At 35.7% G+C, this 23158-nt stretch overlaps 1 protein-coding gene across 5 annotated transcripts in view; it reads right to left on the bottom strand.

Moving 5' to 3' along the window:
* LOC131438387 (uncharacterized) overlaps nucleotides 1-15276 on the bottom strand; it is a 140994-nt gene extending 125718 nt beyond the window's left edge. For 2 of the 5 annotated variants that reach the window (XM_058608394.1, XM_058608398.1), the window contains exons 1-2: nucleotides 15223-15274; nucleotides 7852-8363 (exon numbers count right to left, since the gene is read on the bottom strand). In XM_058608394.1, coding sequence (XP_058464377.1) covers nucleotides 7852-8235 — 384 coding nt within the window. In that variant the 5' untranslated portion in view covers nucleotides 8236-8363; nucleotides 15223-15274. Of the gene's footprint in view, nucleotides 1-7851; nucleotides 8364-15222 lie in introns of all 5 variants that reach the window. The other 3 variants (XM_058608396.1, XM_058608397.1, XM_058608395.1) reach the window with 3 other exon arrangements.
* Between the last annotated feature and the right edge of the window lie 7882 nt (nucleotides 15277-23158).

Here is a 23158-nt window from a genome sequence, read left to right as displayed (position 1 = left end):
TCAGTTTCGAAATTAGTATCCGAAATTATTTAATAAAATTATGAAATACATTTTCATGAGACTATTATGAAAGAAGAAAAAGGCATTATCACACCACTAGGTGGATTAAGAAGGGTTTTTTTTTATTTCAATATGGTACATGAAATTTTCGAGATATGATTTTTTGAAATTTCGCTTTTAAAAAAAAGGCTTTTTTCAACAGCTTTACTGTAAAATCTAATAAAGATACAAAAATTCATCCAAGACATGAAATATGCGTCTTTTACTTAGCTTAGCTCTATATAAATTATTTAATGAAAAAAGTTAAAAATTAATAAACAAATAAAAAAAAATTCAAACTTGGGCCTATTTTTTTTCTCTTTTTAGTTGAAAAAAGAAGCCTTAGGGGTTTAACTCAAACTTGGCAAAGTTTTAGAGCGGAAAGATGAATACTTTCGGAGCAGTGAATTTTTCAATCAAGATCCGCACGCGCAGAGTGTGCCGCAGCGCAACTCGCTCGGATACGGGCTTAACTTGTCGACACATGTCGCGCCACTGATCGAATTCTAACTTTGACAGTTTATTGTTAGCAACGTTTCAGTTAAGATCACGGTGTAAAAATGAATTCAAAAATTAAAATCGCTGCTGCAATCCATTTTAGTTTAAGACTCATGTTAGCAAATATCAAAAACATTCGTTTCGTCGGGTTTCTTCTTTCCTTCTTGAGAAATTCGATTTTTTTTACAAGCAGATGACGTTTTGTATGCACCGTGTAGACAGAAAGCGAGTCAAATTGGGGCGATAGTTAAAATAGTGATACAGTTTTGGAAAAGTTGCGAAATGATGCAATTTTCACTATTCAACTGTGAGGGAAAATTCTGCTGATGCAATGGTGATCACAGATTCTGAATCCTCTGAGACTGATGACAATGTGTCTATACAGAAGTAATTTTTACATTTACTTACATTGTAACATTGCATTTTTCAAACTTTGAAATATCGATTGCCTTTCTAGAATGAACCTTATTTGCCTTACGGATATCTTACCGAATTGCACTGTTTTGCAAAATAAACTGGAGTATTCGTAAGACATATACATCAAAATATTTTGTTCCAAAGTAGTGATTCTCGTGGAAAAAAAGGACTGTGATTCAGGGAAAAAATAGTAAAAACTAATTTTTATCAAACTTCTGATGTCTGTATAATGAAATCATCATTTTACAGAAAACACACGGTACACACAAAACATCATTTGCTTGCAAAATATCGAATATCTAAAGAAGGAAAGTAGAAACCCGACGAAACGAATGTTTTTGATTTTTGCTAACTGTCTCAAAGTTAAATGGATTGTAGCAACGATTTTGATTTTTGAATTCATTTTTACACCGCAATCCTAACTAAAACGTATCTAACAATAAACTGTCAAAGTTAGAATGCGATCAGTGCACAGTGGTTTGAATCGACAAAAACGTGAACTTAATTCTCTAGCTGCTAAACCGTTGATCCGACATACATAGGTCCTTTGGAGAACTCATTCACAAAAACATACCTCGTGATTTGATCACAATAAAAAATGTGCAAAGCCTACTACGATAAAAGTTCATTTCAACAACTTTTTTCCCTTAAGAGATAAAAAAATAATGTCTTCTACGAAGTTTTAGAACTTCTAACGAGAAAAATTTTTGCCGAAGAAGCTATAGGTCTAACGCATATAGTTTCGGATATATGAAGCATTTTCGTCTGAAACCACTTAAAATCAATTTTTTGTACATAACTTTTTTCGCAATTATTTTCAGTTTCTACTATGTTCAAGACAATTACTTAAACCGTAAAATTACACATTTTTGTTGAAAACTGTGCACGTTTTAGACATTTCCTTAAAAAGGTATTTAACATTAAAACTTTTATATACACTAATTTTTACTACTAATAGGAAGCAGGGTCGCAGACAAAAAGGCACATACATATACTTTTTGGACAGCTTAAATCAAGTAATACACAGATACGAAGTGAGTAACGTGGCCTTTTTAAATTGTGTAAATAAGACAACGAAACATAGAATGCTTTTTTGATCATTTTCTTAGCAAAAACATTTACTAACACGACTGTTTTAGGTTTATTAAAAAGAGCTTTGTAGGAAATGTTCAAAAATTGAAATCGGTCGTTAGTGTAGCTTTGTTGCAATGGTGTTATGATTGAATATAATTTGATATCTTACACCATTACCAGTACGCCCAAAAACATATTTTAAATTTAAGTCTTCTGAGATTAATTTTTATGTGTTGAAATGTGTAAGTGTAGCCTGCTTGAAAGGTTGAATCTTTTTTGTAAAATCATATCATTCTACGAAATATGTTCTTATGAATTAAGCCATACACTGAAAAAAAATGAAATTCACACGATTTTTAAATAAATAGTATTATGAAACGGACATCAGTTGAATAAAAAATTCGATTCAAAACCATCCTCGATGTAAAACTAAATTGGAATACATTAATTTCAATGAATATGACCGTTTATTTATATTGACGCATAGTTTTACTTTTAAAGTATATTGAAAAATGAAGCACAGTGAAGTAGCTTTATATTAAATTTCCTGCTCCAAATATGCACTGTTGGTGTTGGTGAGAGCAGCACTGCATATTATTTTTAAGAACACAAAAGAGTTGGTTGATAATACAAATGCTGGAGCATTTGGTCAATGATAATATAACGTTACATACAGGCGTACACGGTAAAGTATCAAATCAAATTATGTAAATTATGAGTCTATACATTTTTTTAAAAGAGAAATGCCTGAACTCGAGTATAAAAACGTGCACAGACTAAGAATAAAGAATAATAATTACCAAAAAAAGGTTTGTTTGGTTTTAGGAAATTTATAACTAATCGGTTGCCTCACTGCAATTCTATTACATTTTCTACTGAAGTCGGTTATATCTCGCGATTTTTTTGTGATAACGTTCAATAAGACACCTATCAACATTCACTTTGAAGAGGAATTCCGACAGACTCGGTACTCGCTGAGAGTAAGTCATAATAATAACCTATAGTGAAAAGTCTTCTCTTTCGTCTGGTGTTAAAACTAATGCTCTATTTTTTTATACTTCGACTGCAATTTCTTGCACAAGTTTTTGCCTAGAGGTAACTTATCGGTCGATATCACAAAGAACGCGTGATATGAAGATAAACAATTTTATTAAACCCTTATGCACTCGAATGGGTACCCGGGTACCTTTTCGAATTTCAAAATAAGAAATTTCTGAGTTAGGTTTAAACTAAGATTCTGCAATTCGGTCAATTCCAAGAACTAGTTGGACCATAACTTCTCATGCTTTGACTTTTCATTTTACAGTAAGGGGGGTCGAACGGGGCGGCTCAAATTTTTTTTATTACGTAAACACCCGAATGGGTACCCGGGTACCCACAAATAAAAATGCTTGTAACTAAGGCAAATTCCATCCGATTTGAATTTTTTCAGTACGGGTAAATTCAGAAATTTATCCACTTTTCGATGGCCGTGTATATTGCTGTAGTAGGTTCTTCTGGTTCCCGTTAATCCGGATTTCCGTAGAATGTTCCGACACTTGTGTTTTCCACCATAAATGTCATTTACTAATTTGAAACTTTTCCAAACCAGCTATTTGAGAAAGGCCGTACCAAAATGAAACATATGTAGAATACACAACGCTGCCAACTGTTGCAGGACATCTCACTTATACATATTTACATCGCCTGAGGCCGAGGGGCACGCAGACCGAATTGATTACATGTTCAATTTCAAAATTTATTGTTTTTGTTACATTTTCATTACACTCCTTATATTTTTATTACCTGAAATTTACTACTGCTTTCACTAATTTTGATTGCATTTAATTACATTGCATACATAACACAAAATTTGGTATTGCGTGCTCCTCGCAATAGGCCTGAAGTACATAATAATTTTCAAACTGAAGATAAGAAAGTGAAGTATATAAGGGAACATACATAAAGTACGTCACGCGTTTAGGGGGGAGAGGTTTCAAAAATACGTGACAATACATGGTGAAAAGATTGAGAAATGCTCGACAAAGGGGGAAAGGAGTGGTAGAAAAATTCAAAATTTTATGTTACGTACATAACGGATGCCCCCTGAAATATATAAACATAACAACTCAGCATAGCACTTGATTTCATATAGCAATTCTTAGATAAGATTACAAAAATACGTGAAATCCGTGTATAAATGCCTCGATGTCGGAACTCATTTAGGATATCCGGGTTCCTGGGAACCAGGAGCACCATGTCCATCTTTATGGGTACCAATCCCAAAGAGCTTAAGTTCCTGAATCCAACAGTGCTAAAATTACTTCAATCGGTTGAAAAATGCTCAACTTACAGCGATTTAAAAAAATGGGTACCCGGGTACCCATTCGGGTGGTTAAAGGTGTTTTTTTTTTCGAGTGCACAACGGTTAATGTACGTTTTTTCTAAGAAAATGGTCAAAAAAGCACTCTATATTTTGTAGTCTCATTCACACAATTTAAAAAGGCCACGCTACGCACTTCGTAACTTTATATTACTTGATTTAAGCTTTCCAAAAAGTATATGTATGAGCTTTTTTGTCTGCGACCCTGCTTCCTATTAGTAGTTAAAGTTAGTGTATATAAAAATTTAAATGTTAAATAACTTTTTAGGGAAAAAGTCAAACTGTGCACAGTCTTCAACAAAAATGTGTAATTTTACGTTTTTAGTCATTGTCTCGAACATAGTAGACACTGAAAATAATTGCGAAAAAAGTTATGCACAAAAAATTGATTTTAAGTGGTTTCAAACGAAAATGCTTCATATATCAGAAACTATATGCGTTAGACCGTTAGCTTCTTCGGCAATGTTTTTTCTCGTTAGAAACTCTAAAACTTTGTAGAAGACATCGTTTCTTTATCTCTTAAGGGAAAAAAGGTGGTGAAATGAACTTTTATCGTAGTAGGCTTTGTACATTTTTTATTGCGATCAAATCACGAGGTATGTTTGTGTGAATGAGTTCTCCAAAGGAACTATGCATATTGGATCAACGGTTTAGCAGCTAGAGAATTAAGTTCACGTTTTTGTCGATTCAAACCACTGTGCAGTGGGGCGACATGTGTCGACAAGTTAAGCCTGTATCCGAGCGAGTTGCGCTGCGGTACACTTGATTGAAAAATCCACTGCTCCGAAAGTATTAATCTTTCCACTCTAAAACTTTCCCAAGTTTGAGTTAAACCCCTAAGCCTTCTTTTTTGATCTAAACAAAAGAAACAAAAAATTTGCCCAAGGTTGAATTTTTCGCCTTTCTCATATAGAAAGGCTATGCAATCTCTGTGAAAACCGACTTTTTAACCGAGACCCGAAGGGCCGAATGTCATATACCATTCGACTCAGCTCGACAAACTGAGAAAATGTGTGTGTGTGCGTGTGTAACAAAAATATGCACTCACCTTTTTCAGAGGTGGCTGAACCGATTTTCACAAACTAAGACTCTAATGAAAGTGGTCCCATAGTCTGCTATTGAATTTCATTTGGATCCGACTTCCGGTTCCGAAGTTATATGGTAATATGCGAAAATTTGAGAAAAAGTTTGTACTCAATTATCTCTGGAACCGCTCAACCGATTTTCGCAAACTAAGATTCAAATGAAATGTCTTATAGATTCCTAAAAATTGGTAGAACATTTTATCTGATAAGTGGAAAATTATCAATTTCATTAGTTGTTTTTCACGAACGATGGTCAAAAACAGGTACAAATCCCATGAAACTGTCTAATAAATTTTTCTGGTTTGCAAAGCTTGTTATTTTGTGGGCATAAAAACTTAATTCGGCACTACTGGTCCCCCCTTTTCCAGCTCCTGAAGCACCGAAAGTGGTGATGCCATAAGAAATGATTACGGATGTCTGCTACCAGTATGTGATATTGGTAAAAGACGGTGCTGCGGTTGATAAAAATTTTGCTTTTTTATAAGTGGAATCGAAAGAAAAAAAAGATTGTAAAGCCGGGGTAAAATAAATGGTATAAAAATATAAAAGAATGTCAATAAATTGAAGTTCGTTTGAAAAAAAAATGCAATTTTCACAGCCGGTAGTGCAGTACTACCGGTGGTGTAGTGATGTCAATAACAATAATAATAATAATAATAATAATAAAAATAATAATAATAAAAATATAATAATAATAATAATAATAATAATAATAATAATAATAATAATAATAATAATAATAACAATAATAATAATAATAATAATAATGTTGATTCATGCTGTTTAACTTGACTTACCTATGCAGAAGTAACAGAAACGCAGGTTCGCTTCGTTGATTAGATTTCGTTTAATTGATTCTATCGAAATAGAGCATGAGATAGTAAGTCTAGGTTTAACTAGGTTCAAAACTGTTCCAATTTGAAGATCATATTTTTTGCTGGCAAACGAATCAACTTCGGCTATTCCGGTCAACTGAATCCAGTTTCGAAAGAATTTGAAATGGTGATTGAAAACTGTACCAAATTTCCTTCAAGAAGGCCAAATCGATTTTTACAAACTTATATGTTCAAAGAAAAAATCTTACAGTGTCATACGGAATTCCTAAATTTGTTGTGGATACTATTTCCGGAACTACAGGGTAGATTAGGTCCGAACAAATTTTCCTATTTTTTTCAATGAACAATTGTTTTTGCGATTTTCACGGTAATATTTATGATGTAATGAGTATATGAGAAAGGCATCATTACACCACTAGGTGGATTTAAACAGGTTTTTATTTGTTTAAGGCTCTTTTTTGTAAACGCGAAGTTTCAAAAAATCATATCTCGAATATTTTCGAGTTCTTTACCGAAAATACTAGTTTCATGGAAAAAAAATTTTAGGTGGCTGATTTTGCATGGAATGTCCCACATACATTTTCGGGATGTTCAATTTCGTTAGTATTACACTGGAGAATCTAGATGTATTTCATTTATGATTACAGGTAAAAAGTGTAAATATATTCGGACATAGAACAAACGCAGATCAAATCAGCTGATGTCGTCATAGATTTGATATTTATTGAATATTATTTCCCAAACATATACCGGAGCGTGACTTGCTAGACGGCACTTACGTCACTTAACGACAAGAAATAACTAGCAATACTCACCATAAGTCACACGAAGGCAATTCGACAGCGGATACAATTTCCGTATGTTTCCGAGATGTCTATCTCTGTGACTGTACACTCGACATAGTGGAAGGATTAAAAGCAATTGAACAACAGATCATTGCTACGCTCAGATGAAGAACCTCGTGAAGGTATTACTGATCATATTTATCATGTTCATTAATCACTCAAATAAAGAAAAACATGTCAAATAGCTAAGGATTCAGAAGAGAAGAATTTTTATGAATGAATATAAAATTTAATTTAAAATAAAAAAAACATAATTTTTATGAAGGCTCCCAAACAGCTTTAGCAATCAAAACCACCAAATATATATTTATTTAGATGCACTTATTTGGACATGAATCCGAATCCGCTTAGTTTTATTTCGCTGAACATTTTTGAGGAAGTCAAGTTTCCCAAAGCACCGCGAGTACTGCCGTTAAAAGATGAGACAAGGCAGACTTTATGTCACTGAATTCCAGTTCTTTATGACATCATTAGCATCGGTAGTTTTGTTCTTAAGCGCAAGGAAATTTAATTATCTTTTAACAAGTTCAATGTATTTTTCGATTCCTGTCGTTAGTAGGAAATAGTGAGTTTGGGAGTCAGCTATGCTTCGTTGTCGATCCCTCAGTTGTCAATTAGTGACATTCTATTACACTTATGAAACTTGAAAATTATGCACTAGAAAGCATAATGTGAATTATAATGCTCATACTTACCATTTCATTCAGCATATCGGCCAGTAGAATCAGCTTCAATTTGGATAACTTAGTTCGATAGACATTCTTTGGCAGCACCGACTGCCCGATGTTCGTGGACTGGGCACTCGGCAGATCTATGCTCTGTATTGACCTTTGCTTTGGCTGCACAGCACCGTTGGAAGCGACCACCGGCACCGAGCCACTATTCGGATGGCTCAATACCAGCAATGTATCACCACCGGAGTCCTGTCCAGTGCGGTTAGCAGTAGTCATGGTGGCACCACTAGGAATCACCGTTGCAGCAACGACGGAGTAGTTCACAAAGGTCCCCGACGCGCGAACGACGAACAACGAAGCGCTTAAAATCACTAATAATCGCATTATCACTAGTAAAATTTGCATCTCATTTGAATTCTTGATGGAGAAAGCGATTTCCGTTTTTTTTGTTCTGCTGTCACTCGTTCACTGGCTTGTTGATTTTAAACTTTATTATCACACTGATTGCGCAATAGGATAACATGGAACTAGTGCTGATGAAAAATCAGTTCATTGGAGGACACAAAAATGGGAATCTAGAATCTAGCGCCCTGTTTGTTCGTGTTGAGAGCAAATTCAATTGCCTCATTTAATCGTTTGAATTTTGATCGTAAAGAAATCATTCAAAATATCAAGTGCAAATTGTCACAAACATTTTGTATGTTAACGACTTTTTTCAAATGTGAGGCAATGAATGTTAGAATATGAAATGACTGTTATGCGGAAACACGTTTTAAATGTTGTTAAAAATAATATTTTAATTTATTTCAAAACGTATCAATTTAAAATTTTAACCAATTAGAGCAACAATCAAGCACTGGGTGGAAAAAAGTAGCCGATTTTGTGTACGTTCACAGTAGTGTGAAATGTTATGCAATATTGATGCCCAACCTTACTCATGTCGTTTTCACTCGATGCCAAAGCTAACCGGTTCGTATGGAGAGCATTGAAATAGTATTGAATTCAATTTAGAAGAATATTTCTCTATTTTACACCAAGTTCAGAAACATTGTAAAGGACTTTGAGTGCATATTTTTGTCACATGCACACACATTCACACACGCAGACATTCGTTCAGTTCGTAGAGCTGAATCAGGCCCTCCGAGTCTCGGTTAAAAAATAGGTTTCCAAACTAGGTGATTGCAAAATGAGAAAGGCAAAACTTCGATTGAAAATATGTTCACATGTTTTGCTGTGGCGAATAGTAATGACACAGAGTGATTTTATCAAAGGTTATAAAATGAATACAATGAATACATTCGCCAGAATTCGCAGAATCATTACTCTTTGTTTCGCTTACTAGGAAAATTAGTTATTGCTTTCATTTGCAGTTGATATAGAAACGCTATGCACTCACTGTGAAAACCGACTTTTAAACCGAGGCCCAGAAGTGTCATATTCAATTCGAATCAGCTCGAGTCGAGTACGCATGGCTGTGTGTGTATGTTTGGAGATGGCTGGACTGATTTTCACAAACTTTAATTCAAACGAAGGGTATCTTGGTCTCATAGCTAGCACACTATTGAATTTTATCCGAATCGAACTTCAGCATCGGAAGTAACGGAACAAAATGTGCAAAATAATTAAAAAAAACTACAAGGATCAGCCCCATGGGGTTACTCGAACCATTGATGTGGAACAAGGCAACCAAAATTTCTAATGATCGACAATCAAACAGTTCAATCAATCGTCACACTTCTGAATCCGCAATTGCAGGAGAGTCTACTTAGATTAATCAATATTAGGAATTAACACCGAACACGCGAACCCAGAATATGGACTCTGTTTGTTTTGATTTGTATTTGTTTTGTAGCCAACGAAATTACATCAATATCCCAAATGTATGCAATTATATTTTTGTACATACTTGCGATACGGATTTCGAAATTTAAGCTTCTTTTCGCCAAGCTTATGTTCAAGTTTTGTTTGCACGCAATTATTTTTATAGCGTTAAGGTGGAATGTAGCGTCATAACCGTCGCACAAAGCATAACAAGAAAAACCGACACATAGAAACCAGAACTTTTTTCTGTGATTGAGCGCAGTGGGCTTACCTCTCATTATGTTGGCTTGTATAAAAGACTGGACGTAATGGATTTTTAAATCCTTCACACTTTGAATATATGCTAGTTCAATCGTTATTGTTAGTGATTACTCTTACACTAGAGCTATGAATCATGAGTAATTATGAATGACTAACATATGTATATATTTATTGACTAACTTGCTAACCATGTATATGCCTGAGTTTAGTAACAAGCATGGATTTTTCTTCAAAAGAACGATTTAAGACAAGAGAACATTCAAGTATTTTCGATATATTTGCCAGTAGTTCACCAGGCCACATTGTTTGTATCACAGGTTATACAAAAGTTATACTTTCAAATATTCTACATGGACGATAATACTTGACTTGTATTCATTTCATTCAGTAGCCTGTCAAGGTTAAAGTTTTAGTTTTACTATAAAAATTGCTCAAATCTAAAATTATATCAATTATATGATATTACACAGCCAAGCATTATTGCTTCAGCAACATCAATGCATTGAGCTCAACAGAGTTGGACATTTTTAGCAATATAAATGACAGTTACTTAGAAAATAAACGATTTTATACAATACCCATCTTATTGTATTCAAACCGTTTTCATTTCAACACAAAACCCAATGCTGCATAAATTCGTCATTATTTGATATGTAATTTTTGCTCACGATATAATGCCACCGAGTCCACCGTGCATTTCTCATACCACCTCAATACGAAACAGCAGCGTGCAAACAATTAAAAAAATGCGAAAAAGTTTATGTAAACTTTTTCACATTTCGGTTGTTTTGGCTAAAATTTTATAATTTTGTGTTGCATTTTCAGATTCTTTGTGAAATTCTGCTACAAACACTATTTTTCTGTTCTAAAACCATACCCGTGGAACGAAACAGTAACCGTTTATACATTTCAAAAACCAATTACGGCTCGGCAAAGCAAAATTTCAAAATTCTAAGAATACTTAGTTGTGATAAATTTGATTTCGAAAACTTAAGTGTTTTTGGTTTTTCGTAAGACGGTCCAGTTTTTGAATAATTAATCAAAAACGTGATTCGCGCTTTCCGCTACATTTCATCTTAAGTTTCTCTGCCATTACTACCATTCTGCGATTTCGGTTGGAACGATAAACTTTTTCGCATTATTAATCGAGTTCGTCTTATATAAATTAGAAATTAATCTTAAGCACTCAAAATTTACCGTGGGGCGGTTGCAAATTTTTCAGGCGAAATCGACCTAACAAATCATCTGAACTCGCATGACACATGATCAGAGCATATCAATTGAAGCTTCAAATCGTTTCATGTCTTGCTGACTAGCAACAACCTTCCTCTAAAATGCTACACGTAGGAATGAAACGTTAGCTACAGTTTCGCTCATATTTATAGATTCGAGTGCAACCCTACAGCTTCGCTTTTGCATCGATTGACCAATCAAAGCGATGCTTTCCCATTGATATATCGCTTACTCCTTTAAAGCCGTCGTCTATGGCAGGGAAATCTGGTATACCGGAGATTTAGGAATATAGGACACTGCCAGCTATTAATTAACATTTCAATGATATACAATTAAAAATACATGGCTATGAACATTACTGATTAAAACTAAACTGTCTTAGCTGTAAGTGTTCAAAAGCTGACCACATTTTTACTTGTATTTACCCTTGAATTTCTGATTTGCACCCCTATATAGAAAATAAAAATGTGTTCCAAATCGAAAAAGTGCACTCGATTTTCTCAGAGACCGCCTAACCGATTTTCTTTCACTCAGAGTCAAATTAAAGGCCCTATAGTGAATTTCATCTGGATCTGACTTCCGGTTTCGGAGTTACGGGGAAAAATGTGCAAAATGAATTAAAAAAGTGCACTCGATTTTCTCAGAGACCATTTGTCCAGTTTTCACAAGCTAAGGTTCAAAGGTCTTACAATCACATATAGCCCAAATTTCATTCGGATACGGCTTCCGGTTTCGGAATTACAGACTGATAAGTGTGGTTTTTATACATAAGACTGAAAAATCAAACCAAATACATCCACATAGCCGTATAATTAGTTAGTTGATTTTCGTTCGGATCTAACTTCCGGTTCCGGAACAACAAAGTGAGATGTTTAAAATTTTAAACTGCCATTTAGAGCCTACGACGATTTTTTTTTTCAACTTGCGTTAAAACTATTAAAAATTGAAAAGGTTATGCTAGTGTACTGTTTGGGCGGATTCGGATTTCGTAAATTTCATGTACTTCCCCCCAGAGATGTCTATCTCCTCTGTGTGACGAAGAGCAAGCAAAATTTCTCCCCTCACACTGACAACTTCAACGAGAGCTCTTCTCTTTCACATTTATACACCACCGTTGTGTAAGTGTGCACGCATCATGAGTGCGTTTGTTTATTTCCTTTTACCTCTTCCACTGAATCGCACCAAAGTGCTAGAGCATTAGCTAATAAATTCTCTGAGGTGGATGCAGATACTTTCACAGAGGTGTACACGCCGGTGAGCACTCTGCTGTATGGTTTTCGTAGATGAAGCGTGGACACGCAAAATCAGCAAAATAAAACAATTTATCGTAAAATTTTCGGTTTTCCTTGCAAATTTTTCATAGCAAGGCCAGATCTACTCTCTATTAATTGAAGTTCACAGAAGTGTTCGCTCACAATCACGCGCCAGTGGTCACTTGGGTGTATTTAGACGAGAGCGCGTGTGAGCGATTCATGCGAAGAGAATGTGTTTCACTCGCGCCAGTTGCTTTAACCACAAGCACACACTCAAATGCTGTCTATTCGACACTGAGAAGAAGTGCGCTTTCCTCTTTGTGCGGTGCTTCGTTTTTTTCATCCTCGGTGTGGCAGAAATCTGACTCTAGCGTTTATCACTCTGGTGAAATGCCATCTCTGCTTCCCCCTATGGTGCTTTTTCAAGATCGAAAATTTTGAAACCTTAACCGCCGGGAAGCACCCCCTACCCATGTCCGATTCAGCTCAAATTTTGCATGAGGACTTTTTTCGAGGTGTTTAAACTTTTGAGTGCTAGCGCTTTACGAAATTAAGGGTGATCCCAAAATATTGGCACCCATATATATGAAAAAATAAAAAAATCAACGTGTTTTGTCGGTTACGTCCCTTATACCATCACATCTCCGGGAACAAAAATCACAGCATTTAGAACATGATCAATGGCCCGACAGTAGCTTTCAAACGAGCCTAAGTTTGTTAAAATCGGCACACACACACGCACACACACACAGAGAGAGAGAGAGAGAGAGAGAGAGAGAGAGAGAGACTTTCCGATCTCGTCGAGCTGAGTCGAATGGTATATAACACTATGGGTCTCCGAGGCTCCGTTCGAAAGTCGGTTTTCCCAGCAATTCTAATACCTTTCTATAGAGAAAGGCAAAAAGTGTGTCTCTCAGGCATCATGTCTATACCTCTCAAGAAGCCAGAATTGTTAGCCAACGACTGGTTTTTGAACCACAATTAGAGATGTCGTAATATCGATCGAATCTTCGAGTAATCAATTAATAACCCAGATAATAACTAATATTCAATTATTAAGCTAATCGAATACTTCGAAAAATTCTATAACAATTATTGAATAAATCCTAATAATTTAATTTTAACTGGTATTTCAATAAATAATTATTAAAAAAAGTTTGTTTTTGACAGAGGGGAAATTGAATTGCCGACTTATTAGAACCATCTGAAAATCGTTATGGGGATCGAATTTTCAATTAAAAAAATAAATAATCATAGGGCTGAAAAGTCACCACTTGTGGCTGAACACCCAATTTAAATCTTAATAATTTAACTTTAACTCATATTCCAATAAACAGTTATTAAAAAAATTAAAAAAAATATTGAATAAATAATTAAGTAATGGATTAAAAACCCAGATAATCGAATAGAAATTTTAACGAATGATTTGAAAATTTTACTCCATTATCGAATGTTCGAGTAATACAAAAAATCAGACATCCCTAACAACGATCATGCATCTCACACTGCATTGTTTCTACGCGAATAATAATAATTTTAATAATTCAACAAATATCGTTCCACAACCACCGTATTCACCTGATTTTGCTCCGTGTTACTTCGTGCTGTTCTCCAAACTCAAAAGGCCACTTCGAAGTCGTGGTTCGAGTCGATTGAAGAGATAAGTGCCAAATCGTAGAAAGTGCTGAAGGCCGGAGCAGGACTCTTTGGCATGCTTCAAGGACAGAATGAAACGTTGGCATAAGTGCATTTTTTCGTGAAGAGATTACTTCGCCTTTCTGTTTCAGCAGACTTCGCAGCCGATTCTTAGCATACAGAACCATTGCATTGCATGTACTACGATCCTATTGACACTTAGAATACTTCCAGGTTGGAACTCGAACATACGACAGCTGGTTTGTGAGACGGGTCACATTTTGTAACTAAACTCCGGGTATTTTTCATACACAGCAGTATTTAGTTATATTCATATTTTCTACTATCCATCATCCATTACAGTTTACTACACTATATTTGAGCGACTATTTCCATAATTTCAGAATCATATGAATCTTGAAGTTATAAAATCAAGCAATGATTTTATTAATATGCTTAGTTTTGAAACGGAAAAATGTTTGACCAAAGTTACGAGCGAGCTGAACATTTTTTAGTTCTTTCATTAAATATTACGACTTTCCAAAAAAAACCTTCTGAGTGAGGAACTGAACGCTAGCAAACAGCGTGAAAGACATCTTCAGCCATCGTGCAAATCTTGTGGCTTATAGACAAAGAATAGAAATAGAAAACAAGCACTCAGATATTTGGATCATTTATTAAGCAGGCAATCATATCTTTTAGCAATGCATTACTGGTTAAAGTTAAGGTACTAACTATGAAAACTTGTGGAACTTGTCATTTTGCGGGGAAATTTTGACAAAACTGTTACTTATTACGAAACATTGTTTCGGTTTGAGCAAAATTTCTCTTTGAGGATTTTTTTATTGTTGTCTTATTAGCTTTTATTATAAGCAAAATAAATTATTGTATAAACATTATACTATTTTAAAAATAAAGTTTGATATTTTGAATTAATTCAGTAATATAAGCATTATTGTATTCAAAATCGGTAATTCCGGTATATGCTATACTTTGCTAAATCAACAATGGAAAAGACTAAACGTTTATTAGGAGTAACCAAAATTAGTCAATAGTTTCAATACGAGAAACACAAAACTGTGACCGGCCTCAGTATACAACGAACAACAACAAACGATTCCCACTAATTGCACAATTCAGTTAAGCTAATTAGGCATTTGTAATGCAACATCACTCAATCACAATTTACCGGACTGCAAACGAACAAAACTAGAGAACTTCACTTCCACACACCAGAACTGATCAAAACGAACTAAAATCTTGGCTCTGGAACAACAACCACCAAACGATCTGATGTGATGCGATGACGGCGGTTAACAACACACCGATGATGATGATGATAGTGATCATTATCATCATCACTACCACTGGCCATGACCATACCTTCAAGTTAACTTGAGCTCCAAGCCTCGAAGGCCGAACAGGCAGCAGCAAGTGAAGTTCTATCTTTGGAGCCTTCTTCCTTAACAGGGGAGCCCCAACTCATCCACTGCGCAGCTGTTGGCGCGTGTTGGATGCGCATATAACATAAAACAGAGAAATCGGACAAGATCATTACTCGGTATGGAATGAGAGAAAAACACAAAGAAAAACGTGCGCTGTTCGAATACGATTGCTAGTTTGGGTGGCACCGAGGAGGAAGGGCACAGGTTGCCTAGATCACGAGTGAACATTGGCGGCGTTGAAACTGTCCCAATACGTCATAACGTATCGTTCGAATTACAGTTACTTCCAAATATACGATGATGTCGCAAGAAATATTTACGATTCAATGCACTTGATCGAAAAACAAATTCTCGAGAATGACCGAAGAGAAATATAGGAAGAAGGTCAAACTCAGCAGGCGGTGCGCTTCCAGGAACCGAAGAAAGCATGCCGAATGCTACAAAAATGCTGAACGAAGGCCTTAATGTGTCAAATTAATCAAAGAGAATTAATGAAATAAAGTTTTGCATTGAAAGCGAATCGGAAATGGACAATTAAAATGACCTGAGCTGAACGTAAAGAGGACAGATATGAAGAATGACCACAGTGAAAAATTTCTCATTCGGGAAGTTTGGCACAACATAAAAAGTAAAATTTGTTACGGGAAGCTTAAAACGGCTGCACTTCGGGTAATGATTACAAAGTAAGCTGCGCAGAAGTTGGTTTCATCCAAACAAAGGACGCTTTAGTAGAAAAAACGACTGAAATTTAACAAAAATCAAGAAGTATTTTCTGGTTGTTATCTCATTGTCACTGAGAATATAAGAACCTTTGAAACGACAAATAGAAATTAATTAGTATGGAATATTACTTGAATAAAAAAAACCATGCCTTAGAGCTTCCCGGTAGAGACAATATTAAACAATCATCGACTGGCCTAATGGCCTGAATCGAATCGAGCCGAAAGAAAAGCGACGAACCTTTCGGTAGCACGAAGATTTTCATGTTCAGTGTAGAAAACGGCTTCACTCGCAAATTGCTTGCCATACCCAATTATTTGTATTCTTGCAAATTCTTTAAAATTATTTTTATTGTTCCATAATAGATCTCTCGAAAGCCTCAAGAAATCATTACAAGCTCATATTTTGGAGAGATTTTCTTAAAGTTGGTAGCGCAGGACGCCTTTATGATAGTGGTATCTCTTGAAAGAATTACGTTATTTGACTTATCCATAATTCATTATACAAATATTCGAAGAAAATCAAAACAGGCAATGTCAACAATTGTTACGATAACTACAAACAATCGGAAGCCTGAGTTAACACCATTGAGTAATTCAATAATTCCAACGCTTCTCAAAGCAGTGCTCGTAGAAGGATTGGTCTTTTTCCTCAAGATAGGCTTCACGGTCAACAATTGTTTCTTTATTTGAGTTGAGCTTCTTGCCAGCAAGTACTTTTTTGAGATCAGCGAATAACCAGTAGTCACTGGGGGCCAGGTCTAGACTATACAGTGGATAACGGAAGAAATTCAAAGTACAATACGTTCAATTTTATCATCGCTGACATGAAACTAGTAGATTTCCTTCGGTATATGCGTTAGTTTTTCCTTGATTTCGACATTCAAACAATCTTATTATTTCTCCTTTCTCAAGATAGTCAATGAATTATAACCATAACCTTCCCATCTGGCTAATGTGCCTTTGGACTATTCGAGCGATATTCACCAACTACAGTCCACTCAAACGATGATCGTTTTGATTCCGGATTTGGCCAAACATTGCTCTCAATCATCAATACGTTGTGAACTTTTGGCATTAAAAATGCCTTACTCTTCATTATACGAGGCCGGGGATCAACTATAAGTTTCAAAAATAGCCGCGTAACCTTTTTGTGTCATATTTTGAACGTTAATAACTTAGTCATTTGTTGATGGATTGATTTAATTTAACAACCAATCGATTCGGAAACTTTTAACCTAAACATGTATGACAACGTCGTTTTAGTGTTTCAATAGCATACTATTTAAAAAATGGTTAGAAACGACCTATGTTTTCATCCACCAATCCCAGTTGTACAAAATGACCTCATTTTCTTGTTTGGCATAGGACGCTTTGCGTCATGTATAAAAACACCGCATCGTTCTGCGTAGTATGAAGAGGAATCTATAAATTTATGCTGCAAAATATTTCTTTGCCTAGTTGATGTTTGACTGTGAATGAAACAAGTACCTCGTCCAGTGAGGTGATGACTGGATTGTATATGCGTTCGCTCGTTGGATTGTCGCTTTTGCTTACTCTACACTGTACGAGGCTGGGTGTCAATTTAAAAAATGTAAAACTAACCGCGTAACCTTTTTCCTCTCATAATTTTGAACGCTTGTAGTTCAACCATTTGTTGATGGATTTATATAATTTAACTACCAATCGATTCGAAAACATTTAACTTAAACTTATGAGGTAACGTCGTTCAAGTATTTCAATTGCATACCATTGAAAAATTGGTTCGAATTGACCTATGTTTTTACGAGCCAATGACAGTCGCAGTGAATGATGTCATAATCTCGTCCGATTTGTGCAGTATGAACTAGAATTATATAGCAAAAAAGGGAATCTATAAATATATGCCCTAATACATTTCGGCTTTAGTTTAAATATGGTTGCCATTGAGGAAAGGTGAGCGGACGACAAAGCATTCATTCGCTCGCTGGATAGTTGCTTTTGTATGTGTGCGGTGCGTTGATATCGTAATTACTGGTATTGAATACAAGTTAGCTGTTTATTTTGATTCTACGGTTACTAGCAGACCAATTTAGAACTATGGCGATAGATTTTTCGAAGCTAATTTAAAGCGCTTGTATACCTGTGATTTATAGATAGATTTTGCTCATTCAACTTAATTCGAAAAAGTAAAAACTGGTTTAATTTGTCAACGGGTACTGTGCATACTGAAGTCTCGTGACGTGCAAATAGATTCAATATAAAGTTGTGTTATGATGATAATCATAGATACTTCTTTTTTATTAAATGTGGCTAAATGCAAAGAACTATCTCTCAACATAATCCCTCAGACCCTAATTTTGAACCAAACAATAATCGTGTAACCTAATCGAATAGTTAGAAATTGATTTAGTTTTACAAAGCATAATATTTTGGTCTAATCTTGCTTCTAAGAATATCATAGACGGGATCAAAATGTTCTGTGGACTGTGTCACATATTTTCTTTCTTGTATTGCTGCCATTCCATTTTCAGACACTTTCCAAAGATTATTGACGCTTTTTAACGAAGGATCAATAAAATTACACTATTACTGAGTTTATTGGTTGACGGTTATTCAAGTTTTTCACATTTTTCGATCAAAATATTTAAAATCTTCTCTAATCGCTGTTTATAAAATGATTGAGTTTGTACGTTCTCTGTCTTGAAAGTTATTATGATAACGAAATCGTTTTATTTGTCCAGATTTATATCTAGAGGTTGTTCGTATCCAAGTTTGATCTTCTAAGTAACTTTGAAATCATCATAATTGACTTTTATTTAAAGGATATTTTTCAAAAATATTGAAATGTTAAAATTTGTGAAAGGCATCAAAATAGAGTAGAATCAAATGTTTTGAAAGAATCTAACTGTCAATTTGATCATTCCCAAAAAATCTAAACAGTAAAAATAGAGTATGTTTGTAATTTGTCGCTGTTTAGTGCATCCACCATCATCATTATTTTTGTATTTACTATGGATACCTTAGAAATATTTCATTTTTCATGTAATCGGGCTCGGTCGTGTCTTGCATACAACCCTTTAATTTTTTTTAATTGAGCAGTAACCACTCCAATTGGACAACCGTTCACCATCATCGGTTCAGCAAGCGAATAACAAATGGTTCTTTTCGACGGAGCAGAGTTCGGAGAACACTTTAGAAACCATAGTTGAGCTTGCACGGTATTTTTTTCCATCAAGAAGCAATGATAAATTGACACACGAAACTGTTCTGAATCCATTGTTTTGAAAATGATAAAAGTAGTAGTAGGTACTTCATAAACGTCATATGTATTTGACAATGTGTCAGTCACACGACTCTTCGAGTGATGTGTTATTTGATATCTAGAAGCAAAAATTATTTTATCTTGAAACAATGCTAATGCAATGACAACTTTGAGTACTAAAATGGAAGTCCTTTATTGTACTTTGAAGGAAAAATATCACATAAAAATTATTCCGATTTAGTTTTCTCTAACTTTTTACGAATACTCATAATAATTTGGACACGGCACCCTTTCTTCTTCTTCTTCTTCTTCTTCGTCGTCGCATCTCAAGTCACCTTTCCAGTATTCTTCAACTTACTATCAATGTCCTTTTCCAGTAAAACCACCTTGTTGTATCGATACCACTATAGTGACAGCTTAAAAAATCAGGCCGAAACTTTACAGCTCTACTGTTACGTAAAAATACGTTCTTTGTAAATTTGGGAATTCGAGTGCATGTTGGGGGATCAATAGACCCGTTGTCCATACTTCTAGCTTTTTTTACCGTAGCTGCAAATACCTTGTCAGATCCTAAGCACTCTTGTGAGTTTATTCGGCAAGAACATATTTGAACATGGGACACCACCTCGCCCAATGTCTATACAAAGCTTTTGCCCGGGAAGCTGCCCAGAATCAATCTTCACGTAATTCCGTCATCTATGAGGATGAATACTTCGTATTTCGTAAAGATCTCACTGCACAACTTACGAGCCCGTCTATATTATGTTTAAGTGTCCTGTAATTTATTGATCCGAAAAAAAACGAGATACTCCTCGCAGATGAATTTTTCTGTCGGTAATTCGACAGCCCTGGATTTGCCCTAATTGTTTCCAACACCTTCAAATGCAGCTCCCGATTCTTAGTTCCACCACAGAGAACAGAAATTCAAGTAACGACTCAATGTGACTATTTACCAATGTAGGCACTTTAAGCAGCCCAGTAATCACTTGTGAACACTTGCGTTCGAGCTTGCATAATCGTGCGCAACGGTGATTTTGAATGATTTTACAATGTAATGTTTGAATGAGCAAAGTTTCCAATCATTCTATTCAATTGTTATCGAGATGGCTTCCGAACAAGAAAAGCTTCCACAAATAATGGACGAAGTCTTGGAAAATCCAGGCCAGTCCCACAAACCGAATAACCTTTTATCATAATTCAGGACGTAACCATTCAAGTGACCACCAGTTCTAATATATGCTTTGTTTGTGCATATAGAGCAGACTTAGGATGATAGAGTTGCAAAACTGCCTTATATACGCATAAAAAGCGAATATATAATTTGGTGCCGGAAAGCTGTACCGCGAGTGGCTGGTACAGACTAAAGGCATTGTAATGGGCGACTAGACGTACGTACGTCTAGTGAACGCCAAGCGTGGAATTTTCGTCGGTAAAGCCACTCTGCATATTCCGGGAAAGTTCCGGAAGAAAAAAGTCGAAAAATTTATCATGTAAGTACTTGATATGGCAGGCGATCTTTGGATGAGGCAAGTTCAGTTCGCCATCAAGGACCTAATATATAAAGAAGATTGTCTCCGAAAGCGCAGCCATTCCTTGTGTCCTACGAAGCAAAGGAAACTAGGTAAACTAATCGAGTAATCGGCAAAATAGCATGTCAAGTAATCGGCGAAACAGCATGGCGACTCTACTAATGAGATGACTATTCTATTGCTACAATAGCCCTAGCAATTTGCCTGTAGAGGCGTTTCAAGCAGCCAAGCCATTGCTTACGGACTATTGCGTTAGAGTTTGCATAAAATGGTAACTCTTGTACGCTTTACACAGCCTTTTCAAAACAATATGTACTAGCTTGGATGGTCTGGCTTTTTATTTTACGTTTGAATACGCGAAACCCGACCACGGTTTCGGTTCATCAGCAGGCAAATGTCTCAATAAGAAAAAACGTTCACCCCGTCACCAAGCTCCAAAATGTTTGAATCAATTTGCGCATGAAACAAAATACTTCGATGATCCCGGTGAAAAATGTGAGCAGCAAACCTCTGCACAGGTAGAACAACATAAACTTCTTTTGCTCGATCCGTTCATTGATTATGCTGTTATCGATGTGATAATGATGGCTTTGAGACCTCAGTTTCGTTTCATACCTATACTTTATTAGACACTGTGCGGCTTCTCCATCCTTTCCGCTCCACAATCAACGACGACAGTTCCCTGTGGGGCTTCCTGATTGGCAGCTAATGAATCCGCGAGATCTCCACCGGTTTCAATCACTGCATGACAGGCACCTGTAGTTCTTGTTATTGTTATTGTTGTTGTTATGACAGCTACTTACGGACGGTTTATGAGGCGAGCCCATTTTAGGCGGTTTGTATAACTATACAGCGAATATCAGCCAGTCATTCACTTACGGCTGGCAGCGAACCGCAAAAACCGGCCGGCTACCAACCACCTGCCATTAAAATCAAAATAGTGCCAAACAAGAAGTTGAAGAGCGCGTTGTCCATGTGGTAGCAAAAAAGAAAAGAATGTTGCTATCGCAATGAAAGATACATAAACATGCGTACACGGGAAAGAAGACCACCGATGATTAGAATGAGTTTTAGCAAACAAGAGACTGATGCCAAGCAATAATAATTCGTTGGTATGTATGTTTAGGACTGTAAAAAATAACTATATTTTCCTGACATAATTAGTTTCACGAGTGAACGTCTGATAATACATAATACAATACAATAAATCACCTAACTGACAAATAACGCTAGTTAGTCAATATTTACAAAGCATCCATTCGACTTGCACGTAGGGTAACCGTACCTTTATTCATCTCATCTATTATAACCATTTGTTATGTCGTTTTCGCTTGAAACCCAACCCAGTTTCCACCCTAACTGCTGTCAAACCGTTTGTTTGAAGCTAGTTTCGAACCTAGTTTTAACGTTGTTGAACTGAAAATCGAGTCATTTTCGAACCTGGTTGTTATATCAGGTTTGCTCTAACCCCCGTTGCTAAGTACGAAATCAACACAGTTTCGTGAAATGTGTTTGTTTGATGAAACTACCCTGGGTCAGTTTCAGTTTTCTCATGCGAAAACGACATTAGAATGATACTTGCTATTTCAATTCAGTGCATTGGTGCAGAATATTTGCTCAAATTTTCGCAAGCGCTTCGAATCTTTGCATCGTTATTGCACAATTATCAAACATGTTTCATACTGATTTTTGTGATATATTACTATTATTTGCAAGGAATTAATCGCAATTTGCTAATTTGAGTCCAGTAGCCAGCAAAATAAAGTGGGAGACTAGAGGATAGGTACAAGTGCCCCAGCGAAAAATTTACCATATTACAGCGTAGAAATCATTGCATTCCGTTGCGCTAAATGTCAGCAGCACTTACTATTCTGATCATTTGAAATTTTTTATTCTGTTGGAAACACAATCGCTGTTGTGAGCTCGCACAGCTTCGATAAATTCCGTTCGGTTGTACTAGTTGAACCTACTTGATAGAAACTAATCAATATGAATTTAAACATATGAGCATTAATACTACGTCGACTAATCTATAGAGTAACGCATAAACAGAAATATAAGTAACTATACTCATTGGGACAAATATCAAATCATTTTCAACTTCTTTGACATCTACCTTAACTTAGGCGCTTTTCAAAAATTAGCGTAACCGCTTCATTTTTACCTGTTGCCATAGGAAATAAGATCA

Source organism: Malaya genurostris, chromosome 3 (assembly GCF_030247185.1).
Source record: "Malaya genurostris strain Urasoe2022 chromosome 3, Malgen_1.1, whole genome shotgun sequence".
In the NCBI taxonomy this organism is placed as follows: Eukaryota; Metazoa; Arthropoda; class Insecta; order Diptera; family Culicidae; genus Malaya; species Malaya genurostris.
This window is presented reverse-complemented; position numbering and strand designations above follow the sequence as displayed.